The following is a 25858-nucleotide window of genomic DNA, read 5'->3' as shown; positions in this document are numbered from 1 at the left end:
GAGAAAATGAGAACGGCCTGCGGGGTGGGGCAAGGCAAGGAGGCCCTGGCGGTGATTGGTCAAAGTGACTGCCACTCACCAAACGAGCCTTGGCGCCCGGCCCCTTTCGTTCCCAGCAGGCCTTGCGCGCGGGAAGATGGCGGCGTCCAAGTGGAGGTCTTGAGGAGCCCGGAACGGTATGGCGTTGGCGTCGGGGCCCGCAAGGCGGGCGCTGGCTCGCCCGGGACGGCTCGGCCTTGGAGGCTGCGGGGCCCCAAGACGCGGGGCGTACGAGTGGGGAGTGCGCTCCACACGGAAGCCCGAGCCTCCTCCCCGGGACAGGGTGTACGAGATCCCTGGGCTGGAGCCTATCACCTACGCGGGAAAGATGCACTTCATGCCCGGGCTGGCGCGGCCAGTCTTCCCGCCCTGGGACCCGGGATGGACGCACCCGAAGTTCCGCCGCTTGCCCCCGATTCACGAGCAGCCGCTATACAAGGACCAGGCCTGCTACGTCTTCCACCAGCGTTGCCGCCTCCTCGAGGGTGAGGCCCCAGAACGGGCGAGAGGGAACCTTGTTCCTCTGCCCAGCACTGCCCCCAACCTTGTGTGGCCTTGGACAAGTCTTTGAAACACTGTGGGTCTCGGCTTCTTCGTCTGCGAAATGGGGCCGATAGCGTTTCCCATCTTCTGAGAGCCGTCAGGATTAAGAGGGATGTAAAGAGCTGTGCCTGCGTGCGAGAGCGTTAGGGAGCTTGAGTGGCAAAGCGAAAAGACCCGGTTTGTAGGCCTAGCCCTGCCTCTCACCCTCCGTGTGATTTTGGGCAAGTGGCTAAATCTTCCTGAGCCTCCGTTTCCTGTGGAATGGATGGTTTTGACTGGGTGGTCCACATTTACCTCTCCAGCTCCTGACCCCCCGGAGATGTAACTGTACCCTTAAGAAATACATGGAGAGGGATTCTGGTGCAAAGAGACAGCAGAAGGAGTGCTTCATCTCCTGGCCTGTCGCCTCCCTTCACAGGATTGCTAATTGTGACAGAGAGGGGAAGTAATATGGCCACAGGTATACTGTGGGTTAATAGTGAAGCCAGGACTACAACTCTGGTTTCCTAGGTCAGTGTCCTTTGTCAAAGGGCAGAGCTGAGATGTTTTGAAGAAAAGGGTCTGGACCTAAAAGCCCGCTTCCGCTTCCGTTTGACCCTCACTACGAACAAGTCAGAATGACTTGAACCCAGACCAGTCTGTATGTCTACAGCCTTACCAGAAATTATTTTCCAGAGTCCATGAGGGTGCTTGTTTACTGACAGTATGTTTCCCCACTCTTCCTCCCCATTTTTCCTTGGTCCCTAAATCAGGATGGGGATAGCACAGGTCCTGAAAACACAAAATGGTCGAGGTAAGTGGGAGCAGTGTTTTCCAAAGAGTGATTAGGAAAGAAAGAGACCTGGCAGGATTTGGGGACTAAGCCAGAGAATAAATCCTAGGTTTGAAAAAACTGTAAGTCAACCAGCCAGTCTCGTAAGCTGCTCAAACCCATTCCCGAAAGCTGATTTTCCAGCCTTTAAGCACTTCCAGTGTCCTCACAGAGTGCTGTGAAGGACCTCCCAAGACTTGGCACCCTTGAGTGACCCTGGTAACGTTACCATGTGGATGAATGCATTAGCAGTATTTTAGAAGTTAAGATCACACTCATTTGACTTATACTCGTTTGACTAGGCTGAAAACATACCCTGTGCAGAGAGATTCTGTAAAGGCTATAATAAAGCCCTGCAACATACAGGGCCAGAGAAGCAGGTTGGGGTAATGGAGAGATCGTGGGCTTTAGGGTCGATAGACTCAGGTTCTCCTCCCAGCCCCATCACTTACAAAGAATGTGGCTTGAAGCAAATTCCTCTCTTCATCCTCCATTCCATAAAATACCATCCAACTTATAGATAAAGCCCCTGGCACAAGGTAGATGGTGATGCTCAGTAAATGGCAGCTCTAAATATTACATATTATTCATATACTAGAACCATAAAATCTTAATATTTTATCTATTTTCAAGTTTAAGGAACAATGGCAGTGTCAGGACTAAAACTCAGATTAGCCAGCTCCTAGTCCAGGATTTTTTCTGCTGCACCACAAAATCCGGAAGTTACGTTTCTAATTGTTTGTGTTTCCGATGTCTTATAAGCCTTAAAGTGAAAAGTCTCATTGCCTTTCATTTATTACCTCAAAAGAAATTGCCTGAGGGTGTCTTCCCCAAAGTGTCATGGCTCCTTTTAATCCTAGACATAGCTTTTCAAAGGAAGATGTGTCTCTGAGTCATAGTGGTGTTTTTCCAGCCAGGATGGATAGCCTGCCAACCAAAGCAGTCACTAACCCTCTGCCAACTTGTGGGCACAGTCACTGAAAGGAATACAGCGTTCACTTTGATCTGAGGGTGGAGGACTGGGGTGTGGGCTTTAATGCAGGACTCAGGGCGCTGGGTCTGGCCTGTCCCTCCCTTCGGGAAGCCGGGTCTGGGGAAGTGAAGCAAGGGAGTTTTGCCTGGCACCACAGCCTGTCCCGCTGAGAGGAGCCGAGGCTCCTTGATATTTGAAGACTAAGCAGTCTGAATCCCATCTGCTTTGGTTTGTTTGTACTCTGTCTTTTCCTGAAAAGTATTTGGGGCATCTTACAGAAATTTTACAACACAGCTATGTTAAATTAAAACTAGATAGGTGAGGAAATCAGCACAAAGGAAAAAGAAAACCATGAGGAGAGTACAAAAACATCCCTTCTGAGGTACTGCTTGCGAAAGGGGCTCTCGGCTTGCTGGCAGTCAACAAATGGTGCAGAGATGGGGTCAGCTGACTAGGCCAGTTGCCTGTAAATAGTTTTATTAGAACACAGCCATGCCCACTCGTTTCCTTGTTGCCTGTGGCTGCTCTTGTGCTGCAGTGGCAGAGTTGAGTAAGTGTGGTAGAGACTGTAGGGCTCGGAAGCTGAAAATAGTTTTTATCTAGCCCTTTAGGAGAGAGTTTGTTGACCCTTGGTATGGAGAAGAACATTTTCAGTTACACAGTTCACCGTGTCTGAAAGATGAAACAGTCCTGGACCCAGGAAAAGCCCCTCCTTCCTGTGCGAAGGCCAGGGAGGGCTTCAGAAGGTTTCACAGAGGGCCCTCTGTAGTAAATAGAACATCGTCAGCATGATCCTTTTGACAAATTCAACAGTATGTTTCTTAGGGCTTCATACAAAAATCTGCTTATAAAATCGTTCATTATAGAATCTCAGGGTTAGATGAGATGTGAAAAATTATCTAAGTGCTCCCAAACTCAGGGCTTCTCAAGTTATTCATGATCCAAAAGTTATTTCCATTATTTCCAAAAGCTGCTTTCCCTTGGTAAAACAGCTTGGGCTTCTGTAGGCTGCTTAGCCTACACCTGATAAATGAGGTATATATGGTGTACAGGAGCTTTTCCAGAGGCTGGGGTGTGGGTTAGTAGAAGAGACCTAGGTTCTGAAAGATTGGGATCCAGTGATCTAGTTCCATAGTCCAGGGTCTGTCTGAACCCTGCAGCCAGCAGACAGACCCTTGCCTGCAAGATTCAGCCTTATGATCTCATCCATCTTTGAATTCCTCCCGTGGCAGGCACTCACGGCCTCAGTAATCAACTGTTAACCATCCTTAAGTAGGCGGTCATTCTTGAGGTTGAGTTGAAATTGGGCTGTCCTAGCTTCGCTGTTTTTAGTTCTTACCCTTTAGATGTCGCAGAACAAATCCCGTCTTTCTCGAGGCAGCCTTTTCCCCAAGATGCTGCCTGCAGGCTTAAGCGTCTCTTCCTGAATCATCGTCTTGTTTTTGTTTTTTGTGACTGGTTACCCCAAAGGTGTAAAGCAGGCCCTCTGGCTTACCAAGGCCAAGTTAATAGAAGGCCTTCCCAAGAAAGTGCTTGGCCTTGTTGAGGATCCAAGGAACCACATAGAGAACCAAGATGAACGTGTTCTGAACGTGATCTCTCATGCCCGTCTCTGGCACTCCACTGAAGACATCCCCAAACGAGAGACCTACTGGTAAGTGTCCCCTGAATCAATAAGATTTCCATTTGGTGGATCTTGGAGTCAACCTGTTGCTTTATATCTCCAAGTGTCTCTTCTCTTCTCCAAGCCCAGTCATTGTGGACAGCCTGATACAGCTGTGTAAATCCCAGATTCTCAAGCATCCTTCTCTGGCCAAGCGAATCTGCGCCCAGAACTACAGGTTATCCACCACCTGGAATCGAGGTTGGTCATCTTGGACACCAGAAAGCCTTGGTCTGTTTTTTATCTTTCTACTCTTAGCCCCACCACCAGCTCACATCAACCCCCCATCCCTCAGTACCTATCCTCGTTTCCATCCTTCATGGTCCAATTTGTAAGCTCAGAGACAACCTTAATATCATTAGCCATAGCCCAGCCTTTTTTGTTTTAGTCACTTCTTTCCAAGACTGTTAACTCAACCCTATCTGTTGAGTGCCTCTGAGTGCCTAAATGTGGACGGTAAGGAAGGACTGAAGCACACAGTCTCTCCCCTCACAAAGCTCACCTTCCACTGCAAGAGCTTTCTTACCCCATTCGTGCTTTCCTCCTTTTCCGAATCCATTGTCCACACAGCTGCGAGAGTGATCTTTCTAAAGTGCAAGTCTTTTTATGTCCCTCCCGTTTCAAAGCCATCCCTGTCTCCCGATAGCTTAAACCATTTATCATGGTCTCCCAGGCCCTCTGTGATTTGGCCACCACCTAGTCTTTCTAGTGTTCATCTCCTGCTTGACTCTCCCGCCCCCATCCCCAAATTTACACTGGAGCCACTTGCAGCTTTTTGGTATCAAGCTTTTATACCTTTGTGCCTTTGTACATGCTGTACGTTCTGTCTGGAATATTCTCTTCCCCTTTCTTCATGTGACTAAATTCTGCTTGTCTGCAAGACTCGACTCAGCCCCCTTCCTATGTGAATCCATAGGTTAGCTATTCCTCCTCTGTTCCCTATACCCATTATGTCTATTTTTGTCATAGCACACATTATACTATATTGTAATTATCTAATATCCTTTCTGTCTGCCCCACTAAACTGTGAACTGCCGATGGCAGGGACTGTGTCTTATTCATTTTTGTCTGCGGTGTCTAACAGTTCATGGCACACAGTAGGTGCTGACGGAAGGGAGAAGTGAATGAATACTGAATCAGGTGTTTTGTGTAGGCATGTTCAGAGTACACGGTGTTCCAATTGGTGGAATCCTGGAGCAGGGAAACCAGCTATGGAATAATTTGGGGTTTTCAGGACATCTGCTTGGTCAGGTTTTTCCAGCCTGCCCCTTTGACTATGGACTTCCTGGCGAGGAGTCAGCTTTGCAGAGGTAGTGGCGCCGCTAAGGAAGTTAGTGAGCCTCATAAATAGAGGAGTACTCGTTGGCCCATGATCAAGTATTAGCTCTAATTAAACTGCCCCGTTTGGAGCTGTCGCTGGAGGAGGGGTGTGGAGGGAAGTGAGTTGGAAACCACACTAGCCTGGTCTGTGGGGAGAGTCTAAACCAGGGTGAGGAGAGGTCCAGGCACATTTATCTTCTTGCAGATCCTATGTGAGGAAACAGGAAATGCTTTAGAAAACTATTCTAGAGGGGTGAATATGATGTATTTTAACAAAACAGATCAGAATTTATCCATCCACAGATGTAGTGTCCCTTTTTTACATACCCAGGAAGGGAGGTCACATGCTCATTAAATGACAGTGCTGTTGGCCAAACCAGTTTTTAGACATAAGATCATCGACCTTGGTCCGTTACCATCACACTGCAATTTGACGATTTGTAAAAACCCCAGCACCTTCAGAGGAAGATTTGCCTCCATGGAGATTCCTCAGGAGGCCGTTCTCAAGGAGTCTTTCCAGGCACATTTTGTCTGGTAGTGGCATGCGGCCTGCTGTGGGGACCTCTGTGAAGGGCGTCCACACACGTCCACAGTGGATATTCACAGTGACAGGCCTGCTGATGCGTCAGACCTGAATCTGTTTCCTCACACACCTCTGTCTCCCTGGAGCAGCTGTGCTAATCCGACTTAAGTGAGGCTTTCTGACTGGTCCGATCTGTTTCACTCCTGCTGTTCAGGACAACCTTGCCCTTCTGGCTTTACTAGCCTTCCTCCTCAGCCTGTAGTCTCAGTGCTTCTCTCTCTCCATCCCTCCTTCCCTACCTTATCACACTCTGGTCGTCTGGATTTATTTCCCTAAGCTCTGCTGTGGACTAGCACACCTCCATGCCTTTGCACATGTTATTCCTCCTTCTCTAGAATGTTTGCCTCCCCTTTCTTTGCCTGGCAGACTCTCACCCAGTGGTTTTCAGCTAAGGGCAGTTTTGCCCTCTAGGGGAGGTTTGGCGTTGTCTGGAGACATTTTTGATTGTCAGTGACTTGAACCAGGTCGGGAGGAGTTCTACCGGCGTCTAGTGCGTAGAGGTCAGGGATGCTGCCACACGTCCTGCGGCGCACAGGACAGCCTCCCTTACCAAAGAATTATGTGGTGCAGCATGTGTATCGTGCCTAAGTTGACACACTCTGCCCTTGTCCATCCTTCAGAACCTAGTTTGAAGGCATTACCTGTCTCAGGAAGCTTCCCAGAGGAGGTCAGTTTGCCCCACCTCTACCATCTCCTAGTATGGTTCATACTTTTGTTGTAGCACTTACTACCTGGCGAGCTCTCTGAGAGCAAGAATAACTTGCAGTCATCTCTGGGTCCCCCGCTTAGAGCAGGTGCTTGGGAAGATCTGTGTGGGGTAGCCCTGAACCCACAGGGCCACCAGGCCTCAAGGTTCATTGGAAGGGAACCCAGGAAGAAGAGTGCATTGGTGCATCCCCTCTCAAAAATCCCCGGATTAACATCTTAACCGAAAGTTTTGTTTTCTGTGATTAGGCTGATCAGCTAGGAAAGCTGTAAAAGACTCATGGAGCACGGCGGGATGAGGGCTTAGACTTTGCGAGCTCGGAGCAGGCTAGACTAATCGTCTCTCTCCCCTTTTAGAATCTCTGCTCCTTCAGGTCCGTGGTTCTAGTGGAGCCCGACTGAATGCCAAGGATCCTCTGCCCCCCATTGCCTCCAGAGAGGAGGTTGAAGCTACTAAGAATCATGTTCTTGAGACCTTCTATCCCATCTCTCCCACTATTGATCTTCAGGAATGCAATGTTTATGATGTGGAAGATGACACAGGTACGTATCAAAGCCTTTGACTTTCAGGCAGTGTGGAGATGAGGGACGTGCTTTCTCTGAAGATGCATGTAGTAGCCTGTGAGCTACTGCGTACAGTTATCCCCATTTTATAGGTTGGGAAACTAAGGCTCAGGGAGGTTAAGTGAGTTGCTCAAAGGCTGACTTTGCTTTTGACACTGTTACTTCAGAGTTTTAATGGGTAGCTTGAGGGCCTTTTGACCAGGCGCCAGATATTTCCTTTATTCATAGGTCCCTTGAAAGACACCCTCTTTCTCTCTACCTTGTCAACTCTGGCCAACCTCCTGCTAGGACTGAGGAAGCCCCACAGGCCTTGACTGGGACTCTTCATCCAGAAGCCTTCAAACAAGGCACCGCCATCTACCCAGTCAGCCAAGACAGAAACTAGGGAGTCAGGCCAGGCGGGCTCGCAGTGCCTGCCATCCACTCAGTCATTATGAGCCGCAGCGTCTTCCTCCTAACCTCGCTTCATTTCCACAGCTGCAACCCAGGTCAGTCACCACTGTCTGTCACCCACCCCGTTGCCACAACCTCCCAGCCGGTCAGTCTGACCCAGGCTGTTTTCTCTCTGGTCCACCTAGTTCACAGTTCCAGAGGAGCCTTTCTAAAACCCAGGTTTAATCCCATCTCTCCATGCCCGCCTCCAAATGCCTATTGGATAGTTTGAACTCCTAGGCTTGTCACGTGAGGGCCTTCACAGCTGCCCTCTGCCCCCTCCAGCTTCATCTTGCCTGCCCCCGCCACGCCTCCCCCCCACCCCATCCCCTTTATTCCAACTCTGCTTAACGCATCATGGCCTTTCTTACCGCCATGCTCTGGCACTTCTCCTTCCCTCTGTCTGGAACTTTTGACCTTTCACCTCTTTTTGTCTTCAGCTTGATAACTCCTCATCTTTCACAATTGATCTTAGAAATCACTTCTTCCCACAAATGCTCTGGGATCTTCCAGTCTCATCAGGGGCTTTCACCTGTCCTCCCAAAGCCTCCTGACTCACCTCATCCCTCTGTATGGATGTGACCAGTTTTCCTGTCTGTCTGCCCTTAGACTTTGTGAGCTCCTCAAAGGCAGTGGCAGGCTCTGCTTGACCGTGTTCATCCCTGCCTTAGAGCTTGGCACGTAGTGAGTGCTGAGTGTTGGGTACTTACGTGCGCAGTGCAACCGAAGCGAGGACTGAGGCGGACGGGAAGGCCAGGTTTCTCTTTCTTAAGGCCTGCTTTCCTCTGGGATTTTCAGAGCCCACATTTCCCCGGCTCCTTTCGTCCTCCTTTTCGCCCACTTGCCCTATTCCAGGTCAGTCATTCTCGAAGCCCCAGCCTACCAACATTGGCTCGCAGCCATTAAGGGGAGGGGAATGATGACCTGGCAGGTTCTAAACTGACTCTCAGCACCGGTGTTGTGCAGGTCACTTGTGAGGTGTGAGGCAAGTCATTTGTTGCTAATAAAAGAATTGAGTTTTGCAAATCATTTGCTTTTTGAAAAAATAATTACCATAAATTTCAGTTGTTCTACTAATATCACTGTCATCTGTGTGCTTGAATAAGAGAGAAAGGGGTGGAGTAGAGCTATCGTGCAAGAATCACCCATCAAAGGTTGGCAGATATTTTCTGTAAAGAGCTAAATGGTAAATATTTTAGGTTTTGCAGGCCACATATGGTCTCTGTCGCAGACACTCAGTAGCCATATGTAAATGAGTGGGCGCAGAACAGGCAGGAGGCCAGATTTGGCCCGTGGGCTGCAGCTTGCCAGCCCCTGAGCTGTAGTGATGATGTCACCTTGACTGAGGCTCTGCAGTGCCCACACTGAGCTGAGGTGAGGCGGCTTTCCCGAGGCTTTGGAGCAGGCTGATTAATCTGTGTATTTTAAAATTTTTTTTTAAAGATTGGCACCTGAGCTAACATCTGTTGCCAGTCTTTTTTTTTCCCTCTTCTTCTCCCCAAAGCCCCCAGTATACAGTTATATATTCTAGTTATAGGTCCTTCTAGTTGTGGCATGTGGGACGCCGCCTCAGCATGGCCTGATGAGTGGTGCCATGTTCGCACCCAGGATCCGAACCAGCGAAACCCCGGGCCACTGAAGCGGAGCGAGTGAACTTAACCACTCAGCCACGGGGCTGGCTCCTGATTAATCTTTTCCACTCCCACGTCATTACGTATCTTGCAGGATTCCGGGAGGGTTATCCTTACCCCTATCCGCACACCTTGTATTTCCTCGAGACAGCCAATTTACGACCACACCGCTTTCAACCAGATCAGCTGCGGGCCAAGATGATTCTGTTTGCCTTTGGCAACGCCCTGGCTCAGGCTCGGCTCCTTTATGGGGTACGTATGTGCAGAAGACCACCGAGCTGCTTTGCATGGTGTCAGTCTCCTGCCTTATACTGCTCAGGAAAGGAAGGGGGCCTGGGGGGACTCCTTGCTGGACTGGGGAGTTTTAAACTGGAGAGGCGTTTGCACTCACCCTACAGAGATGAACTGACATCTAATGCGGGCCTACTCTGTGCCTGTCGTTTTCATAAAATACCCCATTTGTTGATCACAATAGCCCACAAGATTTCATCGTGATTCCAGTTTTCCACATTAGGCCACTGAATCACAGGGAGGCCAAGCAGCTTATCCAGCGTTACACAGCAGTAAGTGTTGGAGAAAGGATTGGGAGCAGGTATACCCAACTCCTAAGGCTTCAGTTATTTGTGCTTCAGCACGCTGCCTCTGTTCTGTAGTATCGGAACTGAGCACAAGCCTCCATCAGGCGGTAGGGATGGCCCAGACCTGCCTGCCAAGTCAGGACAGGTTCTGGGGACCCAAGATACCACTTGGTGGTAGCCCCTTGATTCTAAGAGGAGGTCTCAGGGACCGAGATGATACAGAATGCAGGCTAAGTGATTGTCACACAGAGCTGTCCGAAGATTTTGGGAAAGCCTGGTCTGGGAGCAAGGGCCCTCAGGGAGGAGATGGCAATATGGGAGCCCCAAAGCAGGCCTGGGACACTAGAAACCCGGTCTTGTGGAGGGGGCAGTGAGAGAAGAGTGTTTTTAAGAGCTGCTGCCAGGCTTCCAGGTCTTGGTTAGAACCTGAGGCCCTCCTGTAGGAGTGATGAAATTCAGAATGTTTTGTTTCCCATCTTAGTCAGTCTAGGAACTAGACGGGGTTGGGGAGGTGTGGTTAGCCAAATGAGATGGGGAGTAGAGTGGACTTGCGTGTATTGAGCATTTGCTACGTGCCAGATGTTTAATTAGGGTTCTTTATATCAGTGGTTCTCAAAAATATGCTCCTGGATTAGCAGGATGAGCATCATCTGGGGACTTGCTGGAGATGCAGATTCTCAGACCCACCCCGGACCTGTTGCGTCAGAAACCCTGGGGGTGGGCCCGGCAGGCAGTGTTTTAACAGGCCCACCCGATGATGGTAATACAAGCTCAAGTCTGCAAACCACTGCACTGAAATTTGAGAACCACTGCATTATTTAATCCTTGTAGCAACCCCCCGTGGCAGAGACTATTAGCTTCATTTTACAGATGAAGAAACTGAGGCTCAAGGAGGCTAAGTAACTTACCAGAGTTACACAGCTAAGAGATTAGCAGCTGTCACATCTTTACTTGACCTTCTTGTGTCTTTCTAATCCTTGGAAGGTTATCTTTATTCCCATTCTCTGATTATATACTTCCTGAAGGCTCTGGAAGGTTAGGTAGCTTGCCCAAGATCCTCCAGCTTAGGAGTGGGGAGCAAGCATTGAAGCCCTGATCCCTCCAGCTTGGAAGGGTGGTGCTGCCTGCCTACTCTGGGGCAGGGCAAGGAGGCAGAGATAGTCATATGCCAGGTCCCTGGCCTGCAGGCTCATTGCAGTGTCTGTGCCAGCTATTGCCAGCAGAGCATGGGTAGCAACACTGCCACTAATTGCCACCCAGTTGGGTAGGAGAGGAGGCCTCCCCCAGCCCCTCCAGGTACAAATTATTCCTGGGGTTGTGAAGTTGAGCAATTACGGGAAGAGCCTCCGTGTAAAAGGTAAAATTGCTGAGAAATTTATGTACTACCTGCAGTTTTATTGATCTGTAGAGGGAGATAAGAGTCAATACAGAATTCTCAGCTAACACTTAGAGGTACTTTTCTTTTTATTTATTTCTCATGCAGCTAAGAACAGGTATTTTTAAGGCCAGCAGTCCCGAGGTAGCCCACATGGAGGTCTGACATTAGCTATTGCTAACGTCAGATTCAGCCCTGGAGCGGTGAATGTGGGCAGCATTTTTGAATCAAGGATGCTCCGTTTCCTGGGGCCTGCCTATTTGATCTTTGTCCAGTGGGTAGCAGTCACCAAACTAGATTGCTGTGAAGTCTCAGTAGGGTGAACGTATGATTCATTATCCAAACTGGGACATTACTGGGAGTGGAGAGAGGGGCTGCTCTCAGATAACAGTGGAAAACTGGGTGTAAACCAGAATGGTAGGGTTTTTAGTGATTTCATAGCCTGGGGTCTGGTCCTGGCTGGAACCTCATGATGGGTGACCTTGAGCAAATTATATCACCTCTCTTAACCTCAGTTTCCTCGTCCATTAAGTGGGAATTTGCCACTAGATTTATGAGATTAGAGGTGACTTTATGTAAAACTGACATGCGTGGCACGTGAGAGGCCTTCAATAAATGGGTGCTAGTATTATTACTGTCACCATGTGGCACTCATCGAAAGAGAATTAGCAAATGTGTTGACTGAAATCCTGATGCTGACAGCTGTGGAGGGGACATTCCAGAATCTGACGTGTTCTCAGAGTTTCTCTGACAGCCTGAAGCCCAGGACAATGACTGCCTGCAGGCTCAGGGCATTGCCAGGTGCCAGGCCCTTTGGAATGAGGCAGAAATGGAAGATGTGCGTGATCTAGCATTAGCCAGACAGGGTTCTACTGCCGCACATCTTTGTGATTTCAGAAAAGTCACTTTGCCTCACCGAGTCTCAGTCTCCTCATCTGTCAAATGGAGTGAAAACTGAATGAGGTTTTATTATATTCATTGACCCTCCAGGTTAACATTTGACAGAGCTGCGGTCATATTGTTGCTATCAGATAACGCCGTGAGTTTGAGGGATTTCCTGTCAGTAACCTCCCAGCTCACCTTCCTGTACCACGCAGCTTGCATGATAATCGCCTCTCAGTGGCAGGAACTACTACTTTAACATGCTCAGCTTGCAGAGCAGTCACCCAGAGGCTACGAGGCATCTGAGACCAGGCAGAGCTAGGCTGGGTGAGGGAGGGGAGGCCTGGCCCTGGATAGTGCCCTGAACTCCTCGTTCTGTTTTCACTGTCCCATGGTGAAACCATAGAATGGGGGTGGGTGCTTGTTTGAAAGGCCAGAACTAGGAATTGCCCAGTCTGTGCTGTTCTCACACCCTACGGCTTCTGACTTGATTTACTTGTCCTCTTTGCCTTTTAGAATGACACTAAAGTTTTGGAGCAGCCAGTAGTTGTGCAGAGTGTGGGCACCGATGGACGTGTCTTCCAGTTCTTGGTGTTGCAACTGAATACCACAGATCTGGCCTCTAATGAAGGTGTCAAGAATCTGGTCTGGGTGGACTCAGACCAGCTCCTCTATCAGCATTTTTGGTGTCTCCCAGTGGTCAAAAAGAAGGTGGTTGTGGTAAGTCCAGCCCCTTGCAGCCTGGTGATCGGACCAGGGCTATGACCGTCCTGCCCAGAGTGAGCCGGGGGTGGGGTTGAAGGGATCCTTATGAGTGGGGCCCTGGCTTTAGGAACTGCATGCCTAGGATCTCTGCCTGGAGGGCTACTTCATCCCTGCCCATCACCTGAAATGGTACCTCCCGCCCTCAGCCCTGCCCAGCTCTTCCCCTCGCCTCCCGCTTCCCCCCAGCCCTACCACGCCCAGCTCCTCACGGCTCCCCATGTGCCCTGCACCTTCAGTAGCTCTGGATCGCAGCAGATGCTGCTGCTTTGAATAGGAGGCTTCTGCCTTCTTTCTCGCTCACCTTCCTCCCGCATTTCTCTTTCATCTGCCATCCTCTCCTTGTCCTTCCGGGTTAGCATAAGGACCTACCATCCCACTCCCAGCCTCAGTGAAGTGCCTCCGGCACTGCCCATAGCCCCTGTGTCCCCTGTTCAGCACCATTCTGTAATTCCCTGTTTTCTTGTTTCTCTCCTCCATCACACTGAGCTCCGAGCTCCTTGAAGGCAGGGCCTGGGGATGATGCATTCGTCCATTCATTCCACAGATGTGCATTTCCTCCCATGGCATTGTCACCGCTGTACCCCCAGTGCTCAGCAGACAGAGTCCAGGCCTGCTTTCGATGCAGTGGGCGGTGATAATGTCTCAGCAAATCCAGAATGTAACGTAAGGCAGTGATCAGCACTGAAGAGACCTAAAGCAGGATCGGGGACGAGAGAGAACAGTAGGGGTACTGCCAGCCGTGGGTCTCTCTGTGTCCCATGTCCCCACCCAGGGCCTGAGGAGATTTGCTCAGTGGGGCTGCTGAGCCTTTGAGCATTATCAGCATGTCAGTGTAGAATGAGTTCTCCAGCACCTGTCAGTGTTGTTTCTACTCCTGAAATGCCTCCTGGGTCTGGGCCCTTGACACTGGTCTCTCACCTGCACAGCCACACCGGCCACCTCGCATCTCTAAGCTCTTAGTTGTGCACTCCCTCTCCCCTTTGTGTCTTCAGCTCCTCTTCCTTCCAGAATACTACTTTACTGCCAGACCCATCCTGGTTTGGTCAGATGGCTCCTCTTTACCTCTCCAACTTCAGCTCCTGGCTCACCTGCCTTTCCCCCACCAACCCCACCCCCACGAGTACTGGCCCTGGGCTCCAGCCTCGCCCTGGCTCTCTGGACCAGTGCATGTCCTGGGCTCTCTGAAGTCTCCTTCCTTTTCTTTCTCTTTCTGGCCCGTTCTGCCTGCCCTTTCAGACGCATTCATACGTGGTCTCTTCTGTGTGTGGAAGTCAGTGAGCTCGTCATTTTCTCCCTTGCTTTCTTAGCATCTTTTTCCTACCTCTATTATGAGGCCCGTCACCTTTTATTATCACTATTTGAGCGCCTGGCTGTAAGCTTCCTGAGGACAGGAGCTAGACTCAAGTCGCTCTTGGGTTCCCCGCACTGGGCACAGGCCCAGTACGGAGAGAGAAGGTGCCTGATACGTGTGTGGAACGAGTGAGGGACTATCGTCTGTTTGTTTGTGGTGGTCAAGTGAGAGGGATTAGGGGTGAGGTAGTGTCCGCAGATGATCTGGCTGGACGGTGCTGGGAGTGCTTCCTGTCCCTCCTCCTCTCCGCCCAGCCCCTCGGGCGTCTCTTTGGGCCAGCTCCCAGGGCCCCTCCTTGGTCCTCAAGAGGAAGGCTTGTTGTCCAGGCACTTAGGATTTGCAGAAAACCGACCTTTGTTTTAATTGCTGCCATTAAACCTAGTAGCAGGATCCTAATGGGCTGTGTTCTTTCCAGGAACCTGTTGGGCCGACTGGTTTCCAGCCAGAGACATTCAGGAAGTTTTTAGCTCTGTATTTGCATGGTGCTGTGTGAGCCAAGGACGGTTCTACGACCTGAAGCCCCCTCGCCCCCTCCCACCGACGAGCCTGCATCCTGGTTGGTGCCTGGGTCCCGGCCCGGAGCCTTGGTGCCCTTTTGGGCTGGTGGTCTCGCTGACAATAAAGAGCCCTTCCACTGCCCTGGAGCCTGTGCTTGGTGTGAGGGTGCTGCCAGGAAGGCCCCGCTGTGAGCCTGCCTCCACTCAAGTGCAGGCGCTGGAGCTGGTGTGCTCTAGTTTAAGCCTGGCTCTGCTCGTGACCCATTTTGTGACTTTAGGTAAGAATCTTCATCTCTCTGAGTTTCAATGTCTTCATCTGAAACCTGGGGCTAATATGACCTACCTCGTTTTGAAGACTATAGATTATGTAGTGTCTGCCACATAGTAGGTCCTCTGTGATGGTCACTAGGTTCTTATGGAGTTGTTTAAATTATGGACACTTTCCACAAGTGACTGCAGAAAATCTGAATAGAATGTTCCTTGTAGGTTTCTCACTAGTATCCTGGTTAATGGATCAAATACATCCTTGGTTCAGCTGGCCTGTTTTTTTGTTTTTGGTGAGGAAGAGTGGCCTTGACCTAACATCTGGTGCCAGTCCTCCTCCACTTTCTATGTGGGATACCACCACAGCATGGCTTGATGAGCAGTGTATAGGTCCACGTCCAGGATCCGAACAAGGAAACCTGGGCCGCCGAAGTGGGGCATGCGAACTTAACCAGTATGCCACTGGGCCAGCCCCCAGCTGGCCTCTTGTTCAAATCACATCGAGTCCTGCCCTGGGCCAGGCACATTATCCACAGCATCTTGTTTAACCCTCACACAACCCTTGCAAGGTAAATGTCATTTCCTCGTTCCAGAAGAATGTTGAGTGCCTACTATGTGCTGGGCACTGTTCTGGGCCCTAAAGATGAGGAAACAGATAGTGTAAGGAATTTGCCCAGTGTCACACAGCTAGTCTTTTAGGTCAGTTTCCCTACGAAACATTTTGAGATGGAGATTTGCAGGTGAAAGTTGCGGGGAGCCTTGAGGATCAGTCCATGCTGGGAGTGACGGGGAGTGACGGGGCAGCCTGGGCGGAGGAGAGACTGAGCTCGGGGGTTCGCACCGAGGCCTCGGCTGCTTCTAGGTTCTGTGGCATTCTGGAGCAGAGGTGTCCCACTCAGAGGCAAGGTGTGAGTCTTGCTGCAGACACCATTGGCTTGTCACCAGTCCTTGGATGTGCATTGCTCCCGGAGCCGGCGAGACCTTGGGCTAGGTGGGCTTGTTGGGCTGGGCGCATCTCCCAGAGGGACTTCGCTGGGAGCAGTTCGCCGTGGACACTTCCTGCTGCTGCTGGAGGCTCTGGAGAGAGCTCTGGAGCACATGGCATGGCCCCACCGCTGGGAAAGGGCTGAGCGAAGTGTGCAGCCCTCTGTGTCTCTGACTCGTAGACTTGTGCTCCTTCCACTTTACAGCTCACCTTTCAGCCGGGGGGTGGGAGGTGGGGGTGGCAGGAGGGACTGCCAGGAGAAGGAAACAGATTAGACTGGTGATGGCGTGTGTGTGTGAAGGAGTTACTGGGAAAAGGCGACATGGTATGCAAAAGCAGGGAGTCACAGGATCCTAGTGAGCTGGGAGTGATGGGAAGTTGGGAGCACAGGCAGGTCATGGGGTAAGGCTGGAGGGGCCAGCTCACAAGGGACCTTGAATGCCATACACCTCAGGCTTCCCATGGCAGGTGATCTAGAACCACGGGGATTCACTGAGCCCTGTTGCCCATTTTACTTTTTATTTTAAAGACAAGGATTATTGCATATAAATAGTGAAAATTTAGAGAACTCAGAAAAGTATAATATAAAAAGCCCCCCACTCAAGGCAATCCCTAGTCCTCTCCCCTGAGGGTTGTGAGCACAGCTTGGAGGTTCTGACACAGCACCATGGACATGGGCATGGGTGTGTGATACACATATAATGTATACGTACGGATGTGGATGTAATGTAGTGTCATCTTATCTGTGGACTCTGCTGCACCTTCCTCTTGCCACCGAATGCCTGGGGGTCACAGCGTCTCACCACATCAGGACACATGAGCCAGCTCGTTCTTTGGAGCAGCTGCGTTCGTGTCTGGCGATGGCCATTCGGGTACCCCTGGTTGTTGGCTGTTAGAAGCAGTGCTGCAGTGAGCGTCCTTGTTCACGTGTCTTAGAGGACTTGTGCCACCGTGGCCATCAGATAAATTCCTAGCAGAACTGCTGAGTCGAAGGGATTTTTGTGAGAACGCTCTGCTGGGTGTGTGGGGGATGAGTTGGCAGGGCACCTATTTGGAGTCCCGCTGGAGGCCACTGCGGGAATTCTTGGGCGAGTGATAGAGGGGCTCGAAGCCAGGCTGAGCAGGCTGAAGCCCGCTGAGACCAGCGGAAGAATGGGGAGTGAGAGAGCGAAGCGAGCCTGAGTCTTGAGCCTGTGGGATGGAGGCTGCAAGTAAGCGGATGGTTCACAGATGACCTTGCAGCCTGAGGACTGCCCTGGGAGGGGCCGGTGTTGGGGACAGGCCTGGGCAGCATGCCCTCGTCGTAGCCCACTCTGAGTAGGGACAGCCCTAAGGGCTGGCCTTGGTGTGTCCCCTTTGGACCTCAGAGCTGCACTGTGGAGCCTGGCACCCACTGCATTCTCCTCCCTTCAAGCCCTTTGTAGCTGACCTGCAAGGTGAGGCAGGCAGGACTGGTGGGTCTTCTCCTCTCTGTACAGATGAGGAAACAGGCTCAGAGACCAAGTGGGGTAGCATGAAGAGCTGGAAAGCTCCTATGTGATGCCAGCTATGTGATGGGAGGCGTGCCCACTTCCCCAGATCCCAAATGCCCACCTGCCTCATCCTCAACACTTTCCTCCGTTCCTTTCCCCCTAAACACGGGAAGGGAGGAAGTGCAGCATGATTTTAAGGCCCTGTTTGGTCCTCAGGCCTGAAAATAGACTACCCGCCTAGTTAGAGTGAGTCTGGGGGAAGGAAGCAGGAGAAGCACTGTGTGGGGGATATCACATTATTGGTGTAAAAATTCCCCCATAGGGACTTCTAAGTAGCAGACTTTTGGAACCAAAATTTTGATGCTGCCATTGTGAACATAGATGAACAGATTCTCATTTAGTCATATATTTAAGTGTCTTGTTGATCCATTAGAAAGTTCCTCAGTTTGGGGCCGGCCCAGTGGCAGTGGTTAAGTGCACATGTTCCACTTTGGCAGCCCAGGGTTCGCCAGTTTGGATCCTGGGTGCAGACATGGCACCATTTGGCACGCCATATTGTGGTAGGTGTACCACATATAAAGCAGAGGAAGAGGGCATGGATGTTAGCTCAGGGCTAATCTTCCTCAAAAAAAAAAAGAAAAGAAAGTTCCTCAGTTCGTTTCCAGCAGACTTCATTGGCAAGGGAATTAGAATCTTGGACCAGGGGAAGCCATTTCCAGGAGCCTCCTGTATTCCAGCTTCCCTCTCAGAGCCTCAGTTTTCTCATCTGCAAAATGGGTACAAAGCACCCTCCCTTCCCAGTCCCCCCCCCTTTTGGATTAATAGGGTGCATGTGACTAGGAGGTTTCAAGTCGATGGGTCTGGAGGTTTTCAGAAGCCCCGTGAAAAGGAGGAGGCTCTGGGGGGGCACTTGAGGCTGCTATCTGTCCTCCCAAGGCCGGCTCAGGCTGGACCCAGGGCAGACGCTTGCCACAGTCTCTGTGACTCGCTGGGCTCTGTCGTCAGCTGCAGGCCAAGGCTGATGGGGGAGCAGGCCAGCGCCCCTGCCTCCTGTGTAGCGGCGGGAGCCCCTTGAAGCAGGTGTGCCCTGAGAGTCCCAGACTGTCTTCGCCTGGACCTGAGGACACAGACCTGCGTGGCTGCTGGAAGACCACCCTGTTAGAGGGAGCCTCTCCCCAGATACGTCCGGAACCCCCAGAGGTGTGCACTTGCCACAGGTCAGTCCTGGTGCCCAGGACTCACCTCAGGGCGACAAGCTCCGCTGTTTGATTCCTTCATCTCACGGTGTCCTTGAGCGTCAGGAACGCGGCAGGCAGGCCGTGAGGCCGTGGGTCTAGAGCGGTGAACCACACTGGGTCCCGTCTCAAGGAGCTGACATTCCAGCGCGGGGAGACAGTGAGGGAACGTGTTGGAGTGACAGGAAGAAAAGTGGAGCAGGCTCTCCAGATGGGGTCCCTGGCGCAGACTGAAATGGAGAGCTGTGGCCGCAGGCTTGGGGAGTGCTCCCCAGAGACCTGTCTGCAGGCGAGAGGGGCGCGACGGGCGGGCGAAGGAGGAGCGCAGCCTCAGCCCTCCGGGGGAGAGCCTGCCGCGGGTGGCCCTTCAGGGTCGTCCCAAGTTCAGGCAAAGCGGTGGGGCCTTGAGGTCCCACATTGGCCATTGGCCACGGCCTGGGAGGAGGTGAGACCTTGGGTGAGGCAGTTCCCTGGGGCCCAGGGCAGCGCCCAGGCAGGGACACAGCTGTGAGCCGTCAGCAGCTGAGGAGGGGGGTGCTGGCCGTTTCCTCACAGGGTACTGAGGTCAGGGGGCGCCTCAGAGGTCGAGACTGACGGAGGCGTGGGAGCAGCCGGGAGAGCGCTGGGGACGGGCGCCGGCTCCGAGTCGGGTGTGCCGTGGGGGTGGTTGTGGAACAGCCAGGAGGCCAGGAGGCCCTGCTGGAGCGGAGGCTCCATCGTCCACACCTGTGTCCCTCACCCCTTACCCCAGCCTGCAGCCGCCAGCCCTCCCTCCCCTGCAGCACCTGCGGAACTGGATCTGGTGTGGTCTCGGGCAGAGAAGCACTGTGAGTCACCAGTCAGAGGGGTCCAAGGGGACCTCTTTTAGAGGAGCTGAGATAGCCAAAAAGCTGGGAGGGCCTGACCCCAGCCCCGCCCCTGAGAGGGGCTTGTTTATCTTTCGCTCTGACCCCGACCTGGCGTCCCGGGAACCAACGCTGCCATGCAACACGTGTACCCACCTGTCCTTCCCCCGCTGTCTTACATACTTCCAGTGATGGGGACCTTACTACCTCTCAGCACAGCCTCTCATTCTTTGGCAGCTCCAGCTGCTAAGCGTTCTTCTATCTTGGGAGGAATGTCATCCTGTAGCTTCAACTCAAGCGTCCCAGCTTTGCCCCCAGGGGCCGCACCCCCATTTATTCTCAGCCAGGGGACCGCCCTGAAGAGATTCCAGGCTGGGAATTATATGCCTCAAAGTAGAATAGCCCAGTGCCTGCCTCCCACTGCACCTCTAAGCCACGTCTCCCTCCATGCTTCACCTCGGCCACCTGCTCTAGGCCATGGCAGAGCAGGACCCAGGGACCCACCTCTTCAGCAGGGCCGACATGGCCCGGTGGGCTGGGAACAGCTTCTTCCCGACAGTGCCCCCTGAGATCCCCAGTGTATTCCATGCCAGACACCCCAACCACATGTCCCCAAACCCAAAGCCTGCATCCAGTGGGCTGTCCGCCCAGGGCAAGAGTCTCTCTCTCTCTCTCTCTCTCTCCCTCTGTCTCTCTCTCTCTGTCTCTCTCTCTCTCTGTCTCTCTCTCTCTGTCTCTCTCTCTCTGTCTCTCTGTCTCTCTCCCTCTCTCTCTCTCTGTCCCTGTCTCTCTCCCTCTGTCTCTCTCTCTCTCTCTCCCTCTCTCTCTCTCTCTGTCTCTCTCTGTCTCTCTCTCTCTCTCTCTCTCTCCCTCTCTCTCTCTCTGTCTCTCTGTCTGTCTCTCTCTCTCTCCCTCCCTCTCTCTCTGTCTCTCTCCCTCTGTCTCTGTCTCTCTCCCTCTCTCTCTCTCTGTCTCTCTGTCTCTGTCTCTCTCTCTCTCTCTCTGTCTCTGTCTCTCTCCCTCTCTCTCTCTCTCTCTCTGTCTGTCTCTCTCTCTCTCTCTCTCGCGTCCCTCCCCTCCAGGAGCTCCCAGTTTGCTGCTGGGGGATGCTGACAGAGAGTCAGCCTCCTTTGCATCCGCAGAAGCAGGCAGCCATAAAGGTCACCTGTTTCCCCATACCTGAGCACCTAACCCGAGGTGACAGCAGGCAGTGGGGAGGGGTGCAGGGGTGACAGTACTCAGTAAACATCCAGTTACTCCATGAATACTCACTGAGCACCTGCTGGGTGCCAGGCCTTGTGCTGGGTGATTCTGGGGACAAAGAACACTCAGACAAGCTCCCTGGCTTCCAGGAGCTCCCAGCCTGATGGAGGAGGCACATAGTGAAGCATTACAGCTCGGGGGCTGTGGGGACCCAGAGAAAGCCTCTAACTCGGCCTCGAAGCTCCCTGAAAGAGGGGCATTGGAGCTGGGTGCTGAAGGGCCAGTAGGAAAGGTGTGCCCAGAGGGCAGGGCAAGGACAGGGGCCCCAGGCGCTGGAGCATGCAGTGCTGAGGGCCCAGAAAGAGCAGTAGAGGCCTACAGGGCCCGGCCTCTTGGGCTGAGTGCCGGGCCGAGGTGGGCCGGTCTCGGGCCCTGGCAGCACACCGTACCCTCTGCAGGTTCTCTCCGTCTATAGGCCTCACTCTTGCCTTCCCTTCTCTGCCTCCTTTGCCGGTTCCTCCTAGTTCCCTGAGCTCTTGGCACTGAGAGCCCCGGGCCCACTCCCTGGGCCCTTCTCTAGTCACTCTCCAGATGACCAGACCATCCAAACGCCAACAACTCCTGACATCTGTCTTCAGCCCAGACCTGCCGACTTGACATCTTTACCTGGACATTCAACAAGCATCTCATACTTAACTTGCCAGAACAGAGCATCACCTCAACCTGCTCTTCCTGCCCTGCCCCACCTCAGTGAGGGGCAGCTCCATCCTTACACGTCACTGCTGTCTCCCTCGTGCTAGGACAGTCCCTGGCCTATAATAGGTGCTCAATAAATAAATGAACACCTGCACGGATGGAAGAAGTGTTTAAAGACACTCAGAAATGAGGTAGGTCTTTGTGGCATTAGAAGGGCTGAGATGGAGGCAGGAAACCCAGGAGGTGGCTGAATGTCCAGGTAGCAGATGCCAAGGCCTGGGGCTCCATAGGCACCCAGGAATGGAGACGAAGCACCAGCACAGGACAGAATGGACCCTCCAACTTTCAGCAACCCCACCTTGGTCTGGTTTCGTTTCCAGCAACCCCAGCGCCTTGTCCAATGAGCCCGGGGCAGAGCAGAGTAGGGCGCAGCACCTCTTGCCCCTTCTCTCCCCTCCCCCCTAGCCCAGCCCAGCCCGGGGGAGCCCAAGCTCCACTCAGTTTAGGGCAAAGCCCACACAGAAGCCTGGGGTTTGCTCTGGGCTCCATACCCCCTCACCTCCCGAGTCAAGACAGTAGAGGCCGCGGGCAAGGGTTCCTCTTCCTCAGGGTCACCTGGGAGTCCTGTTCTGGCTCTGTGCCTTGGCTGCTGACCCTCCCAGCCCACCCACTGCTCGCATCAGCTCATTGCCTCAGGCTCTGCTTTCTGGCTCCAGGGAAGGGTGCCCAGCCAGGAGGGAGAGGGTGCCAGTCTCTAGTCAGGCCAACTTCTCCTGACTCAGGCCGGGCCCTCACTCTGGACCCCTGGCTGGCTCACCCCAAAAGTGAGCCCTTGTGGACAGTGATGACTCCCACAAGAAAGCAGCTGCTGAGCCTGGGCCTTTGGCCTGGCTGCTCCCCTCTGCCCGTTTCAGTGATGGGCTGCCGCCCTCCCGTGAAAGAACAGGAATGACGTCCCCCTCTCTCCTGCCTCCCACTCTGGGGTCCTTATCCTGGCGGCTGCAATGCCCTGTCTCAGTCAGGCCTGGCAGGGCAGGGCAGAACAAACACTGGGGAACAGGAGCCAGTCCTCACAGATCTGCCCCGATGAGAAAGGCCAACCCTGAACCAGCCGTCACCAGGGCCATGAGGCACCCCCAGGGGTTCCTGGGGGGGTGGGGCGACACAGGCTGAGGGGTAGAAGGGTGCTCAGTGTTGCCACCCCCCAAGCAGAGGTGGGCAGTGAGGCGTGGTGGGCTCTCACTACAGGCTTTTCCTGGGCCCTTTCCTGTCCTCTCCGCCGGGGCCCCCGTGACCTGGGTTCCCTTCCAGCTCGGTGCCCCCCGCCACTGCTCCTGCCTGTGCCTGAGTCCTGCTCTGAGGAGCACAGGTGGCAGCAAGGGTACTGAATGGACGTTTGCCCGTCATCTCTGCCTTCTCCTCTGCCCAGCACCGGGGCTGGCACGTGGCAGGGGCTCAATGCAGGTGGATCAGACACCTCCCCAGAACTGCGAGCGCAGCTCAGTCACAGCAGGAGTCTCCTCGTCTGTCCCACAGTGATGTTTTCCCAAAGGTGTCTGTGCTGGAGAAGGGCTTAGGAAACCTTTCAAGATGAGGAAGGAAGAGCTAAATGGAGTCTTCTAGGCCCTCCCAGCTACTCCCCATCACACCCATTTGGACTGTCCCCAAATATGAGCAACAATACCACTAATAGCCAACACTGCCGCTCTTACCACGGGCAGGGCACTGCTCTAAACACTTTCCAAATCTTAACTTGGCCTCCTTGCGACCCCGTGAGGTAGGGAGACCATCATCCCCATTTTATAGGTGGGCAAAGTGAGGACAAGAATACACGGACTTGCCCACGGCCACATGGAAGTAGTGGCAAAGGCAGATCTGAAACCGACAGTTTGCCGCCTGGTCCCTCAGACCCAGTGAAGGTGCCTGAGCCCACACTTCACGCAGACACTGTGCTTGCCTCCCGCCAGCTGCAGGCCCGGGGAGAGGGCCTCAGGGCCCCAGGGCAGCAGGAAGCCCCACTGTCTAAATGTTCACATCAGCATCCTCTTGGCTTTCCTCATCCGGCTCTCGGTACTTCCTGCCTCATGGCAGCTGGGACTGGGTCTCCCCACATTGTCCCACCCACCCACCCACCTTCCAGGCCAAAACTCAAATCAAACCGTGCTACTCTTAAAATCCTTCCAGGACTGGTTCCCATCGCCTTGGAGGTGAAAAAAATAACAATCAACATCTGTGTGGCCCCAAACCCTGTGACTGGGGTAGCGAACTCCCCCCGAAGACAGAAAGCAGGGGGTGGCTACAGCCCCCAGGGCTGTCCTGGGCCATACTCTTGATTGAAAAAAGGGCACTGGGGACTTTCTTCTATTTCCAGAAAAATGAAGACATCCTGGCAAACACTGACAAGACATCCGAATGCCCCCAACTATTTGAAATGAGACTGGTGTCTTCCCTCCAGCCCACCTTCCCCGAAGGCCACTGCAACTCTCCAGGGAAAAGGCAGGAGGAGCCCACTCGGGAGGAGAAGGCAGACGCGCCAACACAAAGCAGCATCTTGTTATGCGCTGGGAACAAAAACTGCGGCCAACCAGGCGCCCTGCATCTTGTAATCAGTCTAATCAACTCCGACCCATGTTCCCCAAACATATCAGGAAGGGCTGCGGAAAAAAGATGTCCCTTTAATAAAACGTTATCAACATATATCGTACACAAACTACAATGTATCATAATTACTTTTTTTTTCCCTCTCTTAATTCAGAACCAGACTACAAGGTAAGAAAAAACACAGAAACAGCTACAATGTTCCCAATAATCCGCACAAGGTCTTTTTTCAGGCAGATGATATCTCACATAATATGATATACATGGATCAGAGCGGGGAGGGACGAAAACAAAGACCAGCTACAGGGGAGCGGGGAGCAGGGCAAATGTACAAAGAACCCGGGTGTCTTCAGGGCAAGACACAGAGGCTTCAATGGGGGTGGTGAGGTGAGGAGGCCACAGTCACCACTCCTGGGAGGGGACAGGCTCCACTGTCGCGTTGGTTGGTTTTTGAAAATAAAAACAGGACCGGAACGGCACCGTCTGTTCGGTTGTCGGTGTCCCCCGCCCCCCACAGCTATTCCAAAGTCTTTCCATCCAGTTCCGAGCATATACAGAGCAATTCTGGTCAATATCCCATCTTGGAAAAAGGAAAAATTAAGAGAAAAAACAAAAGAAAATCCAAACTCCAGCCCTACGGTGCCCGCACACACGACGAGGACGATGCGAGGGCCATGGGGACGAGAACGCAGAGGTCACGGTTTCCATGTCCCAGTTCATAGCCATCCTGGCGGGGGTGGCCTCCCCGACTCCACGCCAGGCCACCACCCAGCTGGCAGGACTCTCGCTGGGAAGACCAGGGTGGAGGGGAGGCCAGGCGGGAGGTCCAGGAGGGAGAGGAGGAAGCAGTCCTGGGAACACAGTGTGTGCCGCCGGGTCACAGCGGGTCTCCGCTGGGGCGGAGCCTGAAGGCGGTCGGGTGGTCTGGCCCCTCTGGCCACAGACGGGGGTGGGGGGTGTTCCGGGGTCCAAACTGTGCAGCTGCTGTCGCCACCAGCTCAGCCGGGAGAAACCAAGCAAAAACAAAACAGGCTCCCGCCCTCCCTTGCCCAATCCACACAAACAAAACCCCAAGTGAAACAGGTGACTTCCTGTTTTCTTTCCAAAAAAGGCCTTTTGAAAGAAACCACTGATTGTAAACTGCCCAGTTTATTATTATTATTATTATTTTCAGATGGCTACAAAGACAGCGTGAGATCTCACACCTAGACCAGCGTTCCTGGTAGAGGGCTTGGGGACAGACAGATAGCAGGGCTTGGTGATTTTTTTTGTCCTTTTTTTTTTTTTTTTTTTAAAGAAGAAAGCAACGAGGTTGATTGGGGTGGGGTGGAGGGGCTTGCTAGAAGCTTCCATTTTTAAAAATTTTTCCCCGGAAAAAACCCCCCCAAAAACAAATAAAAAAATCCCAACGGTAAAACCCCAAAGAAAAACAACAAAAAAGTGTCATGTACATAAAAGGTCCTTTCGGGAAAGGGCAAGGGTGGTGTTTTTCTGGTCACTGACTTGAAATATATTTTTATTTTGAGTTTTCTCCTTCATGTTTTATGGAATAAAAAGTTCAGCCTTTTTATTGCATGAAACTAAACTCGGGAAAGGTGGGGGAGTGGAGGGGCGGGTGGGGGTGAGGGGGGCGGGGAGCTGCCCCTCCCCCAGCTCCTGGGTAATGACACCTCACTTCTTGCATAATTTCTGGCATCTTCCCGCCTGCAATGCCGGCTCTCTCAGCGTCTCAGAGAAGAGGAGGGGGGGATCACACACTCATCGTCATGCTTGGAGAATACTGGAAGGGGAGAGCAGAGAAGGGGGCTCGTGAGGGCCGGTGCGGGAGCCTCGGGCAGGTCTGACCAC

At 52.8% G+C, this 25858-nt stretch overlaps 2 protein-coding genes and 1 long non-coding RNA gene across 10 annotated transcripts in view; 2 read left to right on the top strand and 1 right to left on the bottom strand.

The window, feature by feature from the left end:
• Positions 1-70: 70 nt before the first annotated feature.
• Positions 71-14854, top strand: MRPL37 (mitochondrial ribosomal protein L37). The gene is made up of 7 exons (XM_008539873.2): positions 71-524; positions 3837-4020; positions 4115-4230; positions 6995-7180; positions 9359-9516; positions 12616-12819; positions 14631-14854. Exons 1-7 carry the CDS (start codon positions 179-181, stop codon positions 14706-14708), a joined length of 1272 nt encoding a protein of 423 aa, XP_008538095.2. The 5' UTR covers positions 71-178; the 3' UTR covers positions 14709-14854.
• Positions 14855-18438: 3584 nt separating this feature from the next.
• Positions 18439-24122, top strand: LOC139081882 (uncharacterized). Its single transcript, XR_011537334.1, has 2 exons — positions 18439-18650; positions 23784-24122. It is a non-coding gene; the product is annotated as an uncharacterized lncRNA (long non-coding RNA).
• Positions 24068-25858, bottom strand: part of SSBP3 (single stranded DNA binding protein 3) — a 162193-nt gene continuing 160402 nt past the window's right edge. For all 8 annotated transcript variants that reach the window (XM_070609488.1, XM_070609485.1, XM_070609489.1 and 5 more), the window contains one exon: positions 24068-25790. In XM_070609488.1, coding sequence (XP_070465589.1) covers positions 25761-25790 — 30 coding nt within the window. In that variant the 3' untranslated portion in view covers positions 24068-25760. The remainder of the gene's footprint in view (positions 25791-25858) is intronic.

The sequence above is a fragment of the Equus przewalskii genome, chromosome 2, assembly GCF_037783145.1.
Source record: "Equus przewalskii isolate Varuska chromosome 2, EquPr2, whole genome shotgun sequence".
NCBI classification, from domain to species: Eukaryota; Metazoa; Chordata; class Mammalia; order Perissodactyla; family Equidae; genus Equus; species Equus przewalskii.
This window is presented reverse-complemented; position numbering and strand designations above follow the sequence as displayed.

Bases quoted from the DNA above. Each gene is read 5' to 3' on its own strand.
- MRPL37 (XM_008539873.2), top strand. From the start codon at position 179: ATGGCGTTGGCGTCGGGGCCCGCAAGGCGGGCGCTGGCTCGCCCGGGA. The intron at 525-3,836 runs GTGAGGCCCCAG...GTTACCCCAAAG, and splicing joins GCGTTGCCGCCTCCTCGAGG to GTGTAAAGCAGGCCCTCTGG. The intron at 12,820-14,630 runs GTAAGTCCAGCC...TGTTCTTTCCAG, and splicing joins TCAAAAAGAAGGTGGTTGTG to GAACCTGTTGGGCCGACTGG.